The following is a 21965-nucleotide window of genomic DNA, read 5'->3' as shown; positions in this document are numbered from 1 at the left end:
ACACTTAAGAGTTAATGATAATTTTAAGTTATTATCATCTCATTTACTACAGAGTTATTGGTCTCTTGCTAGTGTCATAAAGGATTGCTGGGGTATGTTTTGGTGTAAGTTCACTTTGATAGGGGGGGGGGGGGTCAGCCTACTATTTTTAGTCACGAATGACTATTTTTAGTGCCATTAAATTAATTCTCGTCGATTTCTCGAAATTATGCGCGAAGATTTTCACCTCACACTAGTCATTTTGATCAGTTCAATAACATCTAACGATTCAAATATGATATACCTCATGTTGAGTTTTTTTAAATACGCTAATACTATTGAACAATTTTCCATAAACATTTCTCTGATTTATTTTATCGTTCATTAATACTAGTCTGAAGTTCAGTTTAGAATTCTTACCAGGAACAAATCAATGAACACATTTGATACGAAAATAATGTATTTTTTATTTACTCAAGTTTCACTTAGCTATACACATCATCACGTATCCATTTCTGAATCCTGCTCCGCTTCTAAGCCCTCTCGTTTGACCAATATTCGTTTTGGAGGCAGTGTTGCTACTGTGAGATATCCCGTATGCCCTGGCATGGAAAGTGGAGGGATACCAGTAATAAATTTTACTTGCTCCCGGCCTCTTTCATCAACGCTGTATGTCCTACCCATGCTGTTTCTGGAACTTTCTGCATTCTCTGATGACGATTCTTCTTTCTGATATAAATAAGAAGGAAAGAAGAAACATTATTTTAATGTGTTTTGGACTCTAAACTAGATACCTGAGATCAGTAAAAATACAATACTAATAATACACAAAACTTAAGATAGTTGCATTAAAAACAACATTATATGATCAAAATATCAGGTTTATACTAATAAATTTTTATTAAATCGATTCAAAACGGACAATGCGAGAAATATATTGGATACGTGGATGATTGGCTTTTTGTAGACACTAAACCAAGCTAGGCAACAATATGTAACAGAATGGACCCATCTATAATCTAACCAAAATATTTTGTTAATACATAATGATCACTATTTTGTTGGGGAAGTTTTAGTTTTTCTGATGAAGCCAAAGTGATGACTAATGCATAATCAGGTCACCAAATTAATGCACTTAAAAATATTCAATCAGAATTAATTTAAATCAGAACCATACATTAAAATACAACACTTTTAGCCCAATACATCAAATCCTGAGGCAGCATGATATCCGGGCTGAAACACACAGAAGAGGCAATTCTATGGAACGACCATTACAGCTATCGCAGTGGCGATGTGCGTTCGATGGCGTTGTCCTGACATTGCATACGGTATGTGATTCACATATAACGGGTTCACACACACAACTACATTCGTTGTGTTGTCAGACAGACCTTCAAACTATAAGCATCAAACTGTCTGTAAACACTACAATTAACCAGTTTTCTACGGTGACCGGTGTGCTGGGACCTTCAAAATATCAAAATATTTTCTACAAACACACATTTTGTAATACGAGTGTCATCGCATTCTGACAATACATACGGATGTTCTTTGTTAGATGAGTTTCTTCCAGTATTGTATATCTACACACTAGCTCCGCCTGCTCGCTTCGGTGGCTCCCAGCTCGCGCCGTGTGGACTTTGTGGCGGACAAACACCGTGCTCGCGGGGTTTCTTGGGGGGGGGGGTTATCCCGTTTCCTCCCACTTTCTTCATTCCACTATTTCACTCATTACTCATCATCACGGTCTCCTTTAGCCTAACCGGCATACTCGTGGGACGTAAAACTTACAGATTTCAATTCATTTCGCTTCGCTTCGATGGCCGGCAGTAAAATTGAAGATTAGCTGAGCATATAGAAGACTGCTTTCTGACTCTACACATTCACCTTTGTTGCCTCATAGTACTCGATGAAGCTTGTTTCCGTGTATGATTAGAATTATGCCAAAGTCTATGTATAAACAAGGTTTCATATGCGGTACCAACACATACGAAGTTACAGCTGCAATTCTTGACTGTGCTATAGGGTTCGTGTGAATGAAATTGTCAAATTGACGTATGGTGGGAAACTGACCTCAGCAACACAACATAGAGAGGGACTAAAGTAGCGAGTCTAACGTAACAAACTCTGTACACGTTCAGGAAACACGCGAGGTACCTAGACTATCAGGAGCTAGTGGATTGTTGAACAGGGTCGTATGAAAACGCATAATGAGAACATACAATTCTGAGCGATTTTTGGTTTAAGAATTGGGATATTATGCACAACAAACCGCAAACATTAACACTGCATTTGGGCAAGGAATAGTGAATGAACCATCCATCGTTGGTTTGTCAAATTCCATTTCGGTAAAACAGCATCGAAAAATAATCACGTACCAAAAAAATCATGTTCGTATGAAGAAAATGAAATCTTTAAGTTTTACGTCCCACGACTATGCCGGCTAGGCTAAAGGAGACAATGATGATGAAATAATGAATGAAATGGTGGAATGAAGAGTGGCAGGAAACGGGAGAACTCCGAGAAAACTCTCACACACAGTGTTTGTCCACCACAAAGTTCACTTGAAAAAAATCATGTTCGGATGAAATCCTCAGGAACACTGTAAATATAGATCCTTAAAAAAAAAAAAAAAGTGTTCGTGCTATTGCGGACGAGTTAGGCATACACTATACCGTTGTCGTTCGGCAGCTTCGTGCAAAAGGTAAGATAAAAAGGTTTGACTCACCGGTGCCACATAAGCAGACACCAGTCAACAAGAATTACCATCTGGAGGTATGTAGCTCTCTGACTGTAAGGAATTACCGGGAAACTTTCCTACATCAGATTGTTACTTCAGATGAAAAATGGATGTCATGACAATCGTAAACGGTCAGGATAACGGCTGAATCATCATCAACGTTCAGGATGGTTTTCTAAACTACCTCAACACCCACAGACGGTGCTATTGCTGAATGGTGGACGTGATCCATCATGTCTTTCTCAGGTGAGGTGAGACATCAATGCACATCGTTAAATGCTGAACTCCATGAAATACACCGCAAACTTGTTTGCAAAATGTCAACAGACATTGCGTCCTCATGTTGGATGACAATGTTCGTCAACATATTACGCAAAATAAGAATCCAAGCTCTCCGTGAGTAGCATTATAAAACCCTACTTTCCCCACCGTATTCTCTTTATATATCCCTCTGATTACCATCTGTTCCGGCATCTTGATCACTTCTTTGAATGGAAGACTTTCGTTTATGATCGGGCTGTGCAAGATCCGGTTAAGAATTTCTTCGAATCGCAGATTCGAGAAATCCTTCATCACGGAATCGAATCGTTGGATGATGATGACAAAATTGTGTGGTCGCATACGGCGACTACTTTAATTAACCAGGTATAGTCATTTTGATTTTTTGGCCTTTGGAAACGACACTCACCTAATACGCACAGGAAAAAAGGATAGCTAGGGCAGATTGATTTCGTTGATTTGATCCTATGCCTTGTTTAAGAGAGTGAAACGTCTTCTAAAGCAATGGAGTAGAGTTAGATATATTTCTTGCAACGCAAAAACGAACTCCCTCGTGAGTAAATAGTTAACGTTAGCGCTTTCAACGGAGAAGACCCAGTCTCATTCCCAGTGATCTGAACCTTTCATGTCTGTTATATAGCTATGGTTTTAAAAAGATACATTAAATTTAGAACAAAATATTAAATGGAAAACGTTTTCATCTTCATTACTTTTAAAGGGAATGCATAGCTTAGGAAATATTAGGAAACAGAAAATTTCGAAGTGTATGGCCTATATACTGAACTTAAATTTTATATATTTTGTTGCATCAGTTCAAAGAATTAAATGAATACTTTAATACTGTATTATTTCAGATGATGGTAATTCGATATCCAAGTAATATGATAAATGCCATATTTAGCCTTTAACTGTGACATCACACAAAGAGTTGTACACAGTTTGTCTTTGTATGATGATGTCACAAAACCCTGATTGCTTGAATTTTAATTGAATGATTGGTTACTCGTAGATATAAAAGTTTGTTGTGCTCAAGTAGGTTTGTCGGACACGCTCTCTATAAGCATTCATTACACAGAAATTAAAAAAGATTACTGACTGATTTATATACACGAATATTTTAGCTCGAAATTCATCATGGCTATAGGATTAACATGCTTACCTTTGCCACAGGAAACCCAAGTTCGATTTCCGGTGGGGAGTCGTGTGTTTAGGATTCCATGCTAAGCTATAGGTTTATGCCTCATACATTTTCAGTGCTAAAAAGGGCCGTGAAACTCCGAATCAATCAACAAAAGAGTACTGCAACCTAAAAGAAGCCGATACGGAGGATATCTGGCGTCCGGTTTGGTTTCTATAGTATTTTTTCAAAGGAATGCAACTCAAGTTCCCTCTCCTCTTTATTTGGAAAAACAATTTTTATTTTATGACTCTTCAACTGAAGTACATTCTTTAAATTCCACTTGATCATTAGTACTTTTTTGATATATAGAAATCAACAGCTACAAGACAAAGTGCCTTCTGGTTTGTTTATTTCAAACTTTTAATGATTTAACGATTAAGTTTTACGGTTCTTATATGAAGCCCTACAAAATAAACAAGTGTCTATTCAATTCTCCAATTATATGTGGTATCTCAAATCTTAATATGTTTATTCCCTCCAGTTCTTTATTTCCTAGTTTCCCATTTACCCTTTTGAAGCATATGGCAATGGGAACTGGTTCTGTACTTTAGCTCTCTTCGAGGCGATATATGGTAGATAGCGATCCATACTTTGAGGATTGATCATGTTTCGGAGTAGTGCTGTTCAAATTACTCAAAGATTCGTTATTCAAATACGAGGGCTGTCCAAAAAGTACCAGGCGTTTTGGCCTATCGCGGCAGTGGGCGAGACTAGAGTCGCAATCTTGGTGTCAGAACGTTGCCACACTCAGTACGCATCCAGTTGTGATAGCGTGAGGACTGTGACGCTCTTACTGTGCTTTCTGTGACGTGTTACAATGTGTGCTGCAATAGCAAATCCCGCCTCTTGTGAGGTGCGTTCTGTGATTAGGCTTTTGTTGGCTAAAATACCACAAGCCAATTGAAATCCATCGCCAACTGAACTAAGTGTACGGACATGGAATAATGAGTGAAAGCCGACTGAGGCAATGGTGCATTGATTTTTAAAATGGTCATTCCAATGTTCAAGATGAGGACAGCTCGGATTTGGCGGTCTTTATCACCCACCATACAGCCTGGATTTGGCGCTTAGCGACTCCCACCTCTTCCCAGCGATGGATACATGGCTTGCTACACAACGTTTTGATACTGACACCGAACTACATGCCGGTGTAAGCCAGTGGTTGAAATCGCAGGAGGCAGATTTCTACCGTGACCATATTGAAAAACGTGTGCCACGGTATGATAAGTGTTTTAATTTGCATGGCTATTATGTGGAAAAATAGCTTAAGAGTGTACCTTTCAAATTTATATAATACAATTTGGTTTGTTCATTCTGTTACTTTTTTAAATTTCAAAACGTCTGTTACTTTCTGGACAGCCTTCATAGTATTCGAATAATTATTTGCTGTTATTTGAATATCCGAATATTCGTTTGCAATTCTCGAACAATAATCAAACGTTTCGCTTTGCAAATAATTATTCGAATAATGCATTACCGTAATATAATTTTAACGATACTAGTTCCCAGCCCACGTTCATAGTACGTTTTGTCCTTCAAACCTTAGTGTTAAGTAATGATGCGAAACACGAAGTCTCAAAACTAAAATTAAACTAGATATCTTAATTTTGTTTTATTGACTTAGTGACCCTGCCTAGGTTGTTAGGTAAATAGCTTAAATTGGAAATAAAGTTCAATGGAGAACATTATTATGACCAGTGGCGGAGCCAAGGGAGGGCCTGGGTGGGCCAGGCCCCCTTGCTCAAATTCTTGCCCCCCCCTAGTGACCCCTCACACAGACTAATACTGCTGGAGATATCAGGAGTTTGTAGGACTGGTCCACAGATATTCCATTCAGTAAGTTCAGTCAGTAAATACCCACTTTTGTAACATAGTTATATTTGTTCTTCGTCAAAATATGCATTTCTGAGAAAATTAAGCATTAAGAATTTCTGAGAAAATTACATTGTAGGAATTATGCAGAACAGTAAATCAGTACTGACATGAATTTTCAACAGGATATACTAATTAATATCCCTCCTTCAAATTTAATCTCAAAACTAACAATATTAATTTAGCATTGACTACAGGATAGTAGCGTTAAGTTACTTCAACTACACTTGAATTTATTTTAAGTCTTTGAAACATTCGTGACTCAGAGGATAGAAATGAGGGAAATGAATCAATAGGGCGAAAAAAAATTTCCATAGTGATACCGAGGCAGAACCCTGGTAACTCCTCAGTCGAAATATTTATCCATGAGGGATCGATCACACCATCTTCCGAATCTTAAGCTACCGCTGAGCTTTGGTCACTGATTGTGAGTCACTCAAATGTTTGTGTATTTGAATTCACTCTAAATTCTAAAGGGGGAAAAAAAAACTAGTGAAGGTAAACAAAAGAAAGAAAAAGGCCACGTATACTTCTTTTGCTGTAAGGAGTTCCCATTGAAATGTCTGTTCTGACACTGTTTGATATTAGGAAAAGAAAAACATTTCCTTTCTTTTCTTTCTTTTCTTTTGCTTTTGCTTCAAAGAGTGTTCACTTTATCATTTTAATGATGTAAAGGCAAATTCATTACTCAGTTTTAGAGCTCAAGGGTAAATGTAATCAAACATAATTGAACTACGGCCAGATCAAAACAAGATGCTGCAACCGGGGCAGTTGCCCTGGGCACCAGCAAACTAATCTGTATGTTTATTGGTGTAGATGTAGATGAAGGGGGTGTTAATCGCAAAATTTGCCCTGGGCGCCAAATATCTAGTTTTGTCACTGATTAGGCTACCATATTTTCAGAGTGCGAAATCGGAACATTCTGAAATATTAAGAATAAATTATAATTATTGGCAATTTATTTTAAAGTGAAACTTTAAAGCTTCAAGGGCAAGGTTTAAAATTTAAAGTGGGCTGGGACGGCAAATCAATGTCATGTTAGAGTTCAGTTCCTGTTTCTGTGCGACGTTTGTCTCTTAAGAACATTTGTCCTTGTCAATCACTTTTTACTTTATTATTATTATTAATACAGTTTATACACCAAACAATTATTTATATTAGTATGCGGCATTAAACCAAATCTAGAACTTGTAATATTTATTTACTTCCATCATTCCCTCCGGCAAATTAGTGTAATCTGTACAAGAGGGAGTGTTTTTGCGCTGGTAAAATTTGAGATGACTGCTGTCATGCTACAACTTTGCGCTTCGTCTTATCTCAAGTAGATGCAGACATATCGGAAGGTTTGATTCTTGCAGATACATTAATTCAAACACTGTCGAAGATGAGGTCTGGAGAATATGATTCTCAACGAACAACATTCGAACAAATATATCAAGAATGTTTGAGGATATGCAAAGAAAATTATCTTGAAATTCCAGAGCCGGAAACAGATAGATTATAGGGGTTCCTCGTGGAAACAAACTAGATATTCGCCAGCGAAATATCACAAATTCATTTTGGATGAATTTCTTTCTTCATTGGAGGCAGGAAACGAATGTTCTAAAGATAATATACTAAGAGACATTTTTCTGCCTACTATTGATAAGGCAGTCACTGCGATGGAAAACTACTTTGGATCATGTGGTAAAATCATTATATCAATTACTGATCTACATCCAAAAAGTGAAAACTTTCTAAATTACAAGATTGTAGAGCAACGGCGCCGATTTTCCAAAATTTATGTGGTTGCATATCAATAGTAGGACGTGTTATATGTTTTCAGGGGAGTGTCAATATTTTTTGATTGATTTCCTTACGAACACTGTCATAAAGGGCTGTGCTCGATTACATTCACAATAAAGTTTCATTTATTATTATTATTATTATTATTATTATTATTATTATTATTATTATTATGGGACTGCCATTAACTAGGCCAGAGACAGGCAAAGAAGAGGGCAAGATATTGTTTGGTTGCCTTTTCATAGACACTTTTGAAACAAAAAATTGTGTTTTAGAGGTTAGAAATTTTAACTTGCATTCCAATGTTTTAATTGCTTATTATTTTTTGATAATGGCAAGTGAGAAATATTTATTTTATATTGTTTCTATCAAACTAAAAATTTTGGAGCCCCGAAGCACACACGTAATCGGTACCCATGTTGTGGAGCCTATGGCCCAGCATTATGAAAGTGGTCTGGAAATATTAAAATGTGAACTCAAAATCCTCCCAAACACAATTAAGTTGTATGAAGACGAGAGAAAACCAAAGTTGATTTCTTGATGAATTTCGTTGATCTTTGCGTCTACAAAAGCGCATTCCTAGAAACCTACAAGCCATATTCTCAGTGACTATATCCAGGGGTGCCCATCCCCCCCAAAGCTGATGGCGCATTCCCCCCCAAAAGTAATAATCTCTTCCCTCCTCAAAACTCAAGTCCTCTAAAAACAATTGCCCAGTATAGCAGTAGTTTTTATAGTACTAGTACTTGTTATTTTTGTTGTTGTTTTTTATTTCCTGTAGTAGTATTATAGAATGCTTGTAGTGGTGTAGTAGTAGGGGCAGTAGTAATTATAAAAATGGCATTACTTTTATTAGTAGTCTTGGTAGTGTACAATACTAAATATGTTCTATAAGGATATTGAAGGGTATAAAAATTCTACACACTGTGTATGGCACAGGTATTCTTCTTCTTCTTCTTCTTCTTTTTTACAATTAGTAGTATTATTTTTTCTTTACAAAATATTGATATAGGGGCCTAATTTCCTTGTACATGAAAAGTAAGACGCAAGTTACAAGTTATTGAGTTTGATACCAAAAGAAAATGTTATCCTCGAAATTAGCCTACAAAAAGAAGTGATATCCAACAAAAAACATTCCTATAAAAGAGCCAAGTACGAGTGGCCTTAAAAAGAATTGAAATCACAAAAATAGGCGCCAAGTTCTGGTGGAAACAGTTACAAACACTCACTGGCTCATTCAAATTTAGATTTGAAACTTGGCTGTTGTCTGTATGGTTACCACCAGCTCACAATTATGTCAAACTACTTTATAATTTTCAACAGACAACATAGGCAAGTTTCAAATCTAAATTTGAAAGTGATTCCTTGAGTGTTTGTAATTGTTGTTCACCAGCACTTGGCGCTCATTTTTGTGATTTCAATTCTTGGCGCTATTTTAACCGATCTATTGTTCGGTTACGTTTACATTTATTTATTTATTTATTTATTTATTATGGACGACATATAATACGTAACAATATTCTGTTACTACTTGATGTATGATGAATGATCATATTTTCTATAGTTTTCTATGTGTGTGAATGTGTGATTACATTTTCCAGGATCTGCGAAAAACGAACAACTGCCTAGCTGGCTTCACTCTGTACAATACATGGAGCTGAATATATAGAATACTACTGGAGCGACCTCTCACGGAAAGTCTCTATTGTACACAGTAATGCCACTTTTGAGCTGGTTTTCAGTTTACCGCAGGCCCTGGAAAATGTAATCGCACAAACAGAAAACTATACAAAATATTATTAATTCATTTATTATACATCATGTAGCAATTGAACAGCATTACTTATTAAGTGTCGTACATGGTATAAATAAGAAATAAATAAATGCTCCCAGCAGAAAATGGGTAAATTACCTACACAAAGCGATAAACCGACCAGCCCATCCTTTCATATAGCAACCTGCGCGGTACTTCATTCATAGAGTTTCTAAGCAGGGGGTAGGGGGATTCATTCTCGAGATTTAAAAAAAAAAAAAATCGCATCGTGTTCCAATGTTATTCTGACGACAGCAAAATTACTTATTCGACATTAGAGTAAAATTCTTCCCCAATTTTTTTTATCCCCCCCAATTTTTTTCTCGATGGCACAACTTGCGCCATTCATCCCTCCTGTGGGCGGCCCTTCTCTCTTAAAACGAGCCAACCTTTCCTTTCATACGGCTACTTGCGCGATACTTCATTCATCGAGTATCGAAGCAAGGGGTACGGGGGTTTACATCGGAAAATTTTTGAAAATTAGCTTCTCAAAATCGTGTTTTAATGCTATGCTACAGTAAAATTGCTAGTTCGAAAGTAGAGTAAAATCCCCCCCAAAATTTTTCTCAATGGCGCAGCTTGCGCCATACATCCCCCCTGTGGGCGGCCCTGACTATATCAGTTTCTAGTGGTACATGTAAAAGGTCATTCTCATGTCTCAAGATGAAAGACATACACTGTATATGCAATTCAATGATTGATAGGTTTAAAAACTTAGGATTATTTTATATTAAAGAAAATTGCTAAATTGCTAGATCTTGAAGTTGTTGATAAGTTTGCTGCTGACTACAAGAATAGAAAGATTCTCTTAAGTAGAGGCATGAACCTAAAAGTTATTTTCTTTACCTGTAAAAGTGTATTTCTCTACTTCCACTTAAATCAACCAGCCACACATATTTTAAAAGCCGTGATTAAATAACTACTTATTTTCATTAGAAATGAATTGTGTTAATGTATCCTAGTTGTTTGAGGTAGTAAATTCTTACATTTTCACTGTAAAAGAGTAAAATCATGAACAAGAAAGATGAAAACATTCACCTTGAACACACACACACACACATTATATATATATATATATATATATATATATATATATATATATATATATATATATATATATATATATATATATATATATATATATATATATATATATATATATATATATATACAGGGTGGGCCATTTTAATTAATCCACGGAAATATCTAAAAAATGATAAAACATAGAAGAAATGTTTGAAGTAAACGTTATATATTGCTAAGGGGGAAAACCATTTCCGCCAAAAGTACCCCTCCCCACACCCCGGAAATGGGAGTAACGGGGGGTAACTTTGAAATGTCAAATGGGAACATGGGTCGAGTAATACCTCGTTCGAAAGGTCTTGGAAAACTAAGTAACGCTGTACCAAAATTTGTTTCATATGGAGTACCAGTTTCAAAATGGCCGCCATGATATAGTTCGGAAACTCCAGTAGCCGTAGTATGAAAACCATGGGAGGTAAATGAGTGGAACAAAATTGAAATACGTAAATATCATAGGGCGTATCGAATAGTGTGGTCCCTGTGATCCCAGTGGCCTTCCTGAAGGGATCTTGGGTGCTAACTTCAAGATTTCAAATAGTAACATGACTCGAATGGTACCTCGTTCGATAAATCTTGCAAAATCAAACATCTTGCAGGAGGAAACGATTGAGGTGAAATGGCAGTGTTCTCAAAAGGCCGCCGAAACATAGTATCAGTGTCAGAGAAAAGGTTTAGTATCCGTAGTATGAAAACGATTGGAGATAAATCAACAGAAGAAAAACTGGAGTAGGTAACTGACCGGGGCCAACTTGAAAATTTCAAATATCAACTTGAAGCGAGTAACATCATGTTACATAGACAAATGAATATCAAGCAGCTTCTGTAAGAATATTTTCGACATGAGACACCGTTTTCAAAATGATCGCCAAGACATGGTGAATGTGTCTAAGAAAACGTCTAGTGCCCATAGTATGAATACGGGTAGAGATAAATGAAAATAACGAAAATTAAATAGGAAAACCACGGAGGTGTTCCAAGGCTCGAGAATGATACAACAGAGATAAAAATGTTAGAGTAAAATTGCCATAATGTATAGAGAGATATCAGAGTCCTGCAAAATAATCTTTTCCTGTGCTCTGTATGTGAGTGGGGTGGAAAGTAACAGTGAAAGTTCAAATGAGAACTCTACTTTAATTCGCAAATTAAGGCTACCTTACAAATAGGTATGGTATGGTTGAAACATTTGTTTGTAACGATGACGCTGTAGTGACTATAAAAAGGTGAAATTTTATTTGAATGGTAACGCATATCTCTATGGCTAAGTATGATTTGATGCGAAAACAGAAGGAACGTTATACGAAAGAAGTTCTCGAATAATGCTGTTGCTGGAACTTACAAACGTGTGAATTTGTTAATCTCCGTCGCCACAGAAACTTTTATGCAATGCGTGCTGGTTATTCGGAAAGCATTTCGGGGATATACACACTGTTTCGTCCCTCAAGCTCACAATATGACATGAGTGCTAATAGTTAATCAAAATGTAACTGTGGCCAAGGGCGCCCATGTTGTGGTTTCCAAGGGAGGCAAGAAAAAGCGACATTTCAAATATAGTTTCAAATTTTGCTGTAGCTATTCTAAAAATTCTATTGAGTTTTCGATATTCCGAAGCACAATTTCCACTAGGGGGGCGAGAGCCCCCCTTGCCCCCCTTATGGGCGCCCTTGACTGTGGCAATCCGCATTAACTGAGTGCACTAATTCTCTATCCCTGAAGTCTGCCTTCCAAACAGCATTGGGTAGGTCAAGCGTACGCCCGAACCGTTGTCCGGTCGGACATTGAAATTTTGAAGTTAGCTCACAAGATCCCTTCAGGAAAAACGCTGGGATCGCAGGGGTCACATCATTCGATATGCCCTATGATATTTACATATTTCAATTTTGTTCCATTCATCTACCTCCCATGGTTTTCATACTACGGCTACTGGAGTTTCCGAACTATATCATGGCGGCCATTTTGAAACTGGTGCTCCATATGAAACAAATTTTGGTACAGTGTTACTTAGTTTTCCAAGACCTTTCGAACGAGGTATTACTCGACCCATGTTCCCATTTGACATTTCAAAGTTACCCCCCGTTACCCCCATTTCCGGGGGGTGGGGAGGGGTACCTTTGGCGGAAATGGTTTTCCCCCTTAGCAATATATAACGTTTACTTCAAACATTTCTTCTATGTTTTATCATTTTTTAGATATTTCCGTGGATTAATTAAAATGGCCCACCCTGTATATATATATATATATATATATATATATATATATTTCATGTGAATAAAATTCTTCATTCTTTGGAGATGGCCCCCTCAAAATTTTCTTGGGCCCTTCATTGGCCCCCCTGAAAAAAATTCTAGCTATGCTACTGATTATGCCAGACGGTACATTGATAAATGTGACTCAAAATGAAATTTTTGGTTTTATGTCTCACAGATATGTCGTATAAGCTAAAGGAGATGGATGATTAATGAAGGTGAATGATAATGAAAAATGTTGGAATGAGAATGTGGGAGGAAACGTGAGAACTCCGAGAAAACTCATAGGCACGATGCTATCCACCTCAAACTCTCCTGGCCTGGGATCGAACCAGAGACTTCTAGCATTGAAAGTGAGCGCTTTACCACTGAGCAACAGTGCCCTCAAAATGTGACTAGAGTTTGATGTCGTAGTCTAATTATATTACAGACTGTCGGTTGCTGTAATTGTAATTGTAATCAGAATAGCAAATTTCGTAATCTACGTGAATACTGAAAATTGTAGAATATTTAGTAGCCTTGGTGCAATAATAATAAATAGATGAATTACTTAAAGCATTCTCTAGCTTTAATTTTTATAATAATAATAATAATAATAATAATAATAATAATAATAATAATAATAATAATAATAATAATAATAATAATAATATGTGTTTCAGTATTTTCGAGATGGTGTTTACTGCAAATATTGGTATGATCGTAACTGATTAGTAGTAAGTCCATACTGCATTACTGATTTCACGCTAAGTTTTACAGTACGATCCCAACAGGTCCGAAGCCAGAACACACAGGGGGCTGAGATCATTTTGGGGGGAAAGGCTCACTTGATTTCACTTTATATTTATGCATACATACCAACAAATAACTGAGCTCCCGTAATTATATGGTTAGCATATGAGATTTCGGTGCGGGAGACAGGGGTTCGATTCCCGGTGGGGGTTAATGTAGTTCGAATCCCACGTGAAGTTGTAAGCCCATGTTTCATATAGTCTGGCTGCTGAAACGGACGGTAATCTCCAATCTAACTAGTCAACAAACAACTGAAAATTTTAGTGCAGACTGAAGATATTCGCAAAGGAGCTGATCTGGCCACCCTCTAGAGAAGGATCTATCTTCCAAACTGATCATATTTAGTTTGTTTTCCCCGTAAGTAACCATTACGGAATTTGTCTTCCGGCAAAACTTTCAATGAAGATAAACCAACTGTGAAAGAATCCTCTTATCTGTTGTTGGATTTGTTTATATTTTAGCTTCTTTTCTTTCTCATTTACAGAGAAACTGTTTTCAGACTGAGCGAATCCCATTTCCCTGAAGACCAATCTTAGATAAAATTTGCAATATAAATTGATGGCCTTTTCGGAAGAAGGGCGCATATTGCAGAATGTTGAATCGAGACATATGTCAGTAAAGATTTTGATGAAGTTGATAATTGAAAACCTAATTTCAATGACATGTAACCTAGTGTAGTAATATCATGGAAGATTTGTATAATATCATTACTAGTGTATTCTTTATGCTTTATTTCATTAAACATCATATCTAACTAGATACAAAACTCTTCACCCATTTATTTACACATATCACATACATCGTTTTCTTTATAGGATTTTTACAGGAGCGTGATTTACACTTTGGAGTGCAATATCTTTTAGCCGTTGGTTGACTGCATTTCTGTTTCCACGTGCACATGTAGAAAAGTATGTTGTTGAGCAAAGTACAGTACTACTTGCTGTGTATTTCATTAATTTGTATGATTGGGTCCTAAATGCACTGCCTAATATAATGGGTTTAGGAAAACAGTACCGGTATTCCGCTATCCCATTTTACCAATTCTTTAGTAGACTCCTATCCATCGTAATCTCAAATGGCGAAGAATATGTTAGACACGGTACCATTGCTGTGAGACACGGTTTAGCAGTTGAAATTGTCTCCATTTTCTTCAGTTTTGCTTTCATGAATCCAAATTTCTGTCACAATGATCAAAGGAATGCCCCCACATAGGAAAGAGATGTGTAATTTCCATTGCACAGACCAACCATAAAGAAAATATGATGATGACAACATTTTTAGGTAGGGGACATCGATACAGAGCCCGTGATGTTTTGATTAATTATTGTAGTACTCGACAAGACAAATATAATACCAAAAGTTGCGAAATCCGAGCACGGGGACAGGGAAAATTCATGTTGAATGTGGGGAGGAGTAAGGAAATCCATACAGGGCCTTACTATACAAAGTTTCTCTTTCAGTAGTCCAATCGCTTCTTTTAACGCCTTCTTTGAGCAAAATTAAAAAAAAAAAATGTCCAATGTGCGAATCTCCTGGTGAGCTCTCACGCCCTCTCTTCCCAGAAAAAGCGCTTAAGTTCCGTTTATGCTTACAAACACAAGCACACTCAATGTTGTTCCTCTTTAAGCAAAAAATAACAGTGTAAAGAAGTGCATGAATTAAATTGAATTTTTTAAAGTTTACGTAACGTCCGACGGTTATGTCCTTTAAGCTAAAGGAAACGGGCAATAAATGGAAGTGAATAATTTTGAATTTTTTTTGTACTTTTCCACCGTGATTTAAACCCGTAACCACTTACATGAAAAACAAACGCGCTAGCTACTAGATCACAAGGGAGGAATTGAGCGAATTAAGTCTGCACGCATTTATTGTATATTAGGGAATGTTTCCAATATGGTGCTGATTTTCTAAACTCTTGGATTTCATTATTAGTATTTGTAGTTATATTTCTGAAAGAATTTAAAGATAAGAACCAAGTATTAAATCCAGACATCCCCAATATAAAGACCTTAATAATCAAGAATAGGACTTTTTGTTATCGCCATTCACTACTATTGGACACTGAATAAAATGGGAATTGCTTGTTCAACGCAATTATTTATTGCATTATTCGGAGAATAACGGTTATACTAATAGGCTATACTCAGGGTTGTCACTTTAAACAAAATGTGGGAAAATCAAGAAGGAATACACGTTAATGTCGAGTTATTGAAATTAAATGTATCTAAGCGTGCGTAGTTTCATTATGGCCATAAACAGTACTTCAAAGATCCCAACTTTGAGGCCATTTTTCTTGTGATCTCATATGCGGATATATTTGAGAATAGTTCCATTGAATTCAGCACCCTGAAATTAGTACAAAAAGTGCAATTAGAAATGTATCCAAGCCTGGGCACTTTTTATTAGTGACATGATCGTTAATTCTTGACAGCAACAATAGTTAAACTAAATATGAAAAATCTTACGATTAGACCTCCAGAAACTGGCTTGCTACATCATTTAACTGTTTAACATGCAATAAATTCCAAAGAATTTTATCTGCTATGTGAGCAAGTGGAATCAAATTACTGTATATGAAAATCCTTTTATTACACCTAATCTGACTGTCAACTGGAACTATAGGTGAAACGTTAAGGGAGGGAACAGTTACAACTAACACTAGTGAAGAAAATAAGGCTTTCAATTGTAAATGGGCGATCCTTAATGGAACCCACACAAGGATGAATTCATCATAAAGGCAACTCTACTGGTCTTCAGGGCACACTGTCATTCACTGTGAAAGCTATGCAAATTACGTAGATTCATTTAATAACACGTTGGATGGACTCTTCCGTGACACGTTGTCGGTGACATCTTGGGCGTAGATGTGCTTTATGGTTAGCTATCTGTGTTTGTATGGAAATGAAGGAGAAAATGTGTATGGATGCCTATATACATTCTGTGTGTCTGTATGTCTAAGAAGCACCTCCAGCTATGTTTTAGATACTAAGAAGAAAGAGAGATATTATCGTAATGTAGCCCCGCCACGTGCGAAAACATGCTTCTCAAGCATGTTGTCAGGCAGGTACTTCCTACTGAAAGTTTTACCAACAGAACCAGATTGCTCTTCAAGCAATACGCTATACTTAGTGCGTTATATATATAGCTTTCTCTGTCGATTGGACCTCCACAAGAAGTTGTAAAACATTGCACATTATGTTGTTTTTGCCCTATATACAGATTATATATTATCAAACAGAAGATAATTGTGGACCAGAATAATAGTGTATGAAAGTTGCACAAAGGGGATTCGCCACCAGTTAGCGAAGTACATACTTCTAGAATCTGCAAATAATGTGTGATTCTGGTATGGAACGATTGTTGATGTCTGTAAAGCTATCTAGGAAGCTAAGTAACTTGGAAAATAATCTTACAAATGGGGTAGAATCTTTCACAATATCTATGATGTATGTTTTCCTTTATGAAAACTCTACTTAAAGGATTTTTTCTCGAGTAAATGTGTGAATATATAAAATTATGCTACGTGGAAGTTAAAAAAAAAATAAATAAAAGAAAAGCTGATTATGAAAGAATTAGTATGATGTGAAAATGGGAGAAAATTGAGAAATCCTTTGGTACGATTTTATTCATTATACTCATTAAGCTAGGGACCTAATCCTTCGTACCAGAGATAGTGGTATCTAGGTTCAAATGAGAAATTGATGTGCATAGAGGTGTTAAATAGAGCTGAGGAAAAACAGATGTTCACTTTTTGTTGAGCACATTGTGCTTGAATATACTTTTATTCCATATAAAAGTAAGAAGCGCTGAAAATATTTTGTTTTTTCAGGACGCCAACGGTTATTACACAGGATGTCTCAAAAGTCCCCTGACACAGGGTAACTCTGTTATTATCAGAGTTACAATAAAATGTAAGAGGAGAAACCGTCTCCAAATATGTTGTTTTCAATCTAAAGTGAAGGAATTTTTTAATTCGGACGAGCCGTTTGGGTTGTACACTCTTTATGCGCCCAATGTTAAATGAAAATGCAACGTTGCCATTTACCTGGACCCACAGCAGAAGCGAATGAAGTTACAGTTTGAAATGAGGGGCCTGCCATCGACATGTTAGCATAAAAAAAAACAAGCAAGCCTGTATATGGCTAAGCAAATCGCTGCACTGGTTCAAAACTAAGATACCTTCAATATGCTATTTCCAGAAAACTTCTGTTTAACCCGCCGTAGCACGCGCCGCGGAGTCACACTCCGCGTATAGAGAAATATTAGTTTTCTTAAAACTTTTAAAAGAGTGTGTTGTAAAACATACTTGGGCAATTATAAAACAAATGCAAAGAAAATATTAAACAATTTACTATCGGTTCAAAACAAAATACATATTAAAATTAAGATAAATAAATATTGCGGAGTGAGACTCCGCGCGCGTGCTTTGATGTTACAATTGACCACACGTGCTATGGAGGGTTAATCCTACAATTCAGAATATTTTCGGGAAATCGAGATGTGTATATGTTAATCTTATTATTCGAATATGTCTCGGCTCCAAATATGGCATACCAATTTGTCATTTATATTATTCCAAAGTCTGTAACACATAAGCTAATTTTGTTGCAGTATACTGTATAAATAAATTACATGCATTCCAGAACAAAAGCGCCTGAGCTACAACCTATAACTTTTGATTTCAAATCTTTGATTTACGGTTATTTGTGATTTCACGTTTATAACAGACAAATATTTTAAACTATGTGTACTTTAAATAAATTACTTAAAGAGATCTTTTTCATAAGGTTTATCCTTTTAAATTATTGTTCAAAGCCTTTGCATTTTAATAAGCCTTCTCCAAAATAAATGCAAATGAATTGTGCTGCCATCTTTGGAGTTTTTTAAACTATACGTTTGTGGACGTTTATATGGTTGTGGCAAATCCTTTCGACAGTGAGATCTCGGAAACTACAGGCTCTAGAAAGATGACGTTTCCACTGGTCGATTGCAAATTTTGCGTAGATTGTCCAGTTCTAACTCAATATTAAAAAAAAAAAAACATGGCCATTATTTCTTTACTACATTTTTACGAATACACTGGAAGTGTTAAAATAAAAAAAAGAGCATAATATCCTACCTATTATACATTCCAACATCATATAATTGTATATAAGGGTTGCATGTCTTTCAGGAGTTTGTTCCATGTCCAAATTATAATGAAAAACGAAGGATAACCATTTCTCCAGACTAAGTTGAATCTTTATTGTTTGGAGTGTTTTGCTCAATGAACCCCATATATATCACTGACATTATCATTGATTGTATGTGTAATGTATTAGCTTATTTTAAAATATATAAAACGATAATTATGTATAGGTGCGTTCTGTATAGGTGCGAAACATGGTCGCTTACTCGGAAGGAAGAACGAAGTATTTGAAAACAAGATCCTGAGACGAATATTCGGACCCAAAAGAAACGGGAATAGGGAATGGCGGAAACTTCATAACGAGGAACTACATAATTTATAAGGTTTACCCAACATTGTTAGGGTCATCAAATCTAGGAGGATCAAGTAGGCAGGTCATGTTGCCAGGACGGAAGAAAAGAAGGAACGCTTTCAAAATCTTAACTAGAAGACTAGCCGGAAAACGACCATTAGGAAGACGGCGCAGATGGGAAGACAATATTAAGATGGATCTCGCAGAAATAGGAATACAAAGTAGAAACTGGATCCAATTGGCTAAGGATAGAAGTCAGTGGAGAGCTTTTGTGAACGCGGCATTGAACCTCCGAGTTCCATAGGCCATAGAGTTAGTTAGTTTATGTATTTGCTTACTAGATACTGCATGCAAGAAGAAAGAAAAAATGAAATGAAATCTTTAAGTTTTACGTCCCACGGTTATGCCGGTTAGGCTAAAGGAGACGGTGATGATGAGTAATGAATGAAATGGTGGAATGAAGAAAGTGGGAGGAAACGGGAGAACCCCGAGAAAACCCACGCACACGGTGTTTGTCCACCACAAAGTTCACTTGGCGGGGGCTGGGATCGAACCCGGGACCCCAAGCACCAGAGGTGAACGCTCTACCACTGAGCCACCGCGGCCCCTCAAGAAGAAAGAAAATATTGATCATATATGAATTAAAAACTCCAACCGGAAGTAGGCTCAAATCGTGCAAACGGTGCGAGATATTGAAAAAGTAATCGAAAAAAATCTCCCCTTTACGGTATCTCTTGCCGATTTTTTTTTTTTTTTTTTTTTTTTTTTTTTTTTTTTTATCAAGACGCCTTTCACTTGTGTCTGCAAAGGGACATGTGCAGATGAGAGGAACAACAAGGGGATTCATGCTTATATGTGAATGATGCGCTGTGTAGACAGCGTGGGTTCAGCTAGTATTATATAAATAAGAAAGGTATCAACGTTGCACTCATAATTTAACAAGCATGAGATTAACGAAAAATCTGCAATTTTTCGCAAAAATTCTTCAACTGCTCGAGTTTGAGACTAAAATAAATGTCAATATGGATAGTGTGAAACAAATATTTATTGCATCGTTACGTAGGTATGTTCTATATTTAACACGGGTAGTTAGAATTGTTGTAGTACACATTTTCACTTTTTAGAGATTTTTAGAGCCAAAAAATTCTCTTATGGACTCTCATCCTTTTCTTGCTCCCTCCGATCGCAACCCAAATGTTTCTATAAGAGTCACAAGTTTTTACTTATTACTTCAAGACTTATTAAATATGATTTGTTAATGACGATGTGATATACAAGGTGCAGAATATTACTTATAGTGAACGCAGGGGTATTTTCAAAACAAAAAAGGTCAAAGTCTGAAAAGTCTGAAATACATATTTGGCGTTTTAATGGTGATAAGTTTGATTGGTTAATCCCACTTTTCTACCCAATCGGATTAATCACGATAGTGAGGATGAAGGTATGAAAATGAGAGGGATCAAGAGACACATACAAGCTCCTGTTTGAGTGGGAATGTTAAAAATGAAGCTGAACAAGGAGAATAATATTTTCGAACTTGAAACAGTTGTGGAATAGGGATTTAGCGGATCAGAACTTAAAGCAACGAATTTCGCCTTTTTCAGACAGATTATACTGATTTTTTTTTATTTCATTGATACATGAAATGCTTCCAATATGAAGGAATTTATTAGGATTATTTATCCACCAATTTCTTGTATCGCCAGGGTAATTTTTATGTATTCGTATCTAGTTGTGTGATATTGAAATGAAATGAAATCCTCACAAGGTTATGCCGGCTAAGCTAAAAGAGACGGTGATGATGAGAAATGAATTGAATGATGGAAAGAATAAAATGGGAGGAAACGGGAAAATCCCAAGAAAACCCACGTACACGGACGGTGTTTGTCCACCACAAAGTTCACTTGGTGCGGGCTGGGATCCACACACCACAGGTCAATGCTCTACTACTGATCCACCGCGGCCTAGTTGTGTGACTTTTTTCTATCAACATATACACACATTATATAGTATACTAGCTGAACTTGCGCCCTCTACACAGCGTATCATTTATATATGAGCATGAAGCTCCTTGCCATTCCTCACAACATTTGTACATATCCCTTTACAGACACAAGTGAAGGACAGTTCGATAAAAATCGGTAAGGGGTACCATACAAGGCAGATTTTTTCGATTATTTTTTCAATATATCGCACCATTTGCAAGATTTGAGCCTACTTCCAGTTGAGTTCCTAATTCATGTATGATCAGTGTTTTCTTTCTTCTTGCATGCAGTATGTAATAAGCAAATACATTACACACACAATTAATTATAATGTCAGTGATATATAGTGTTCATGGGGCAAAACACTCCAAACAATAAAGATTCATCTTAGACTGGAGAAATGGTTATCCTTAGTTTTCCATCATCATTTTGGCATGAAACAAACGCCTGAGAGATATACAACCCCTGTACACAAATATGTGGTGTTGGAATTTATAACTCGTAGTTTATGATGCTTTATTTTTTGAAATTGCAATACTTTCAGTGTACCGCTAAAAATGTAATAAAGAAATAACGGCCATGTTTAAAAAAATATTCAATTAGAACTGAACAACCTACATAAAATTTGCAATCGATCACTGAAAACGGCATCTTTCTACAGCGTATGATTCCCGAGTACTCACTGTCGAAAGAATTGGCCACAAACATATAAACGTCCATAAACACACATA

At 36.4% G+C, this 21965-nt stretch overlaps 1 protein-coding gene across 1 annotated transcript in view; it reads right to left on the bottom strand.

Annotated features, from left to right (window-relative positions):
• Positions 1 to 421: 421 nt before the first annotated feature.
• Positions 422 to 21965, bottom strand: part of Trmt61 (tRNA methyltransferase 61) — a 224387-nt gene continuing 202843 nt past the window's right edge. The window contains exon 5 of the mRNA XM_081758959.1: positions 422 to 708. Coding sequence (XP_081615085.1) covers positions 481 to 708 — 228 coding nt within the window. The 3' untranslated portion in view covers positions 422 to 480. The remainder of the gene's footprint in view (positions 709 to 21965) is intronic.

The sequence above is a fragment of the Thermobia domestica genome, chromosome 5 (assembly GCF_964235325.1).
Source record: "Thermobia domestica chromosome 5, izTheDome1.hap1.1, whole genome shotgun sequence".
In the NCBI taxonomy this organism is placed as follows: domain Eukaryota; kingdom Metazoa; phylum Arthropoda; class Insecta; order Zygentoma; family Lepismatidae; genus Thermobia; species Thermobia domestica.
The sequence above is the reverse complement of the archived record's forward strand: the minus strand, read 5'-3'. Positions and strand labels throughout refer to the sequence as shown.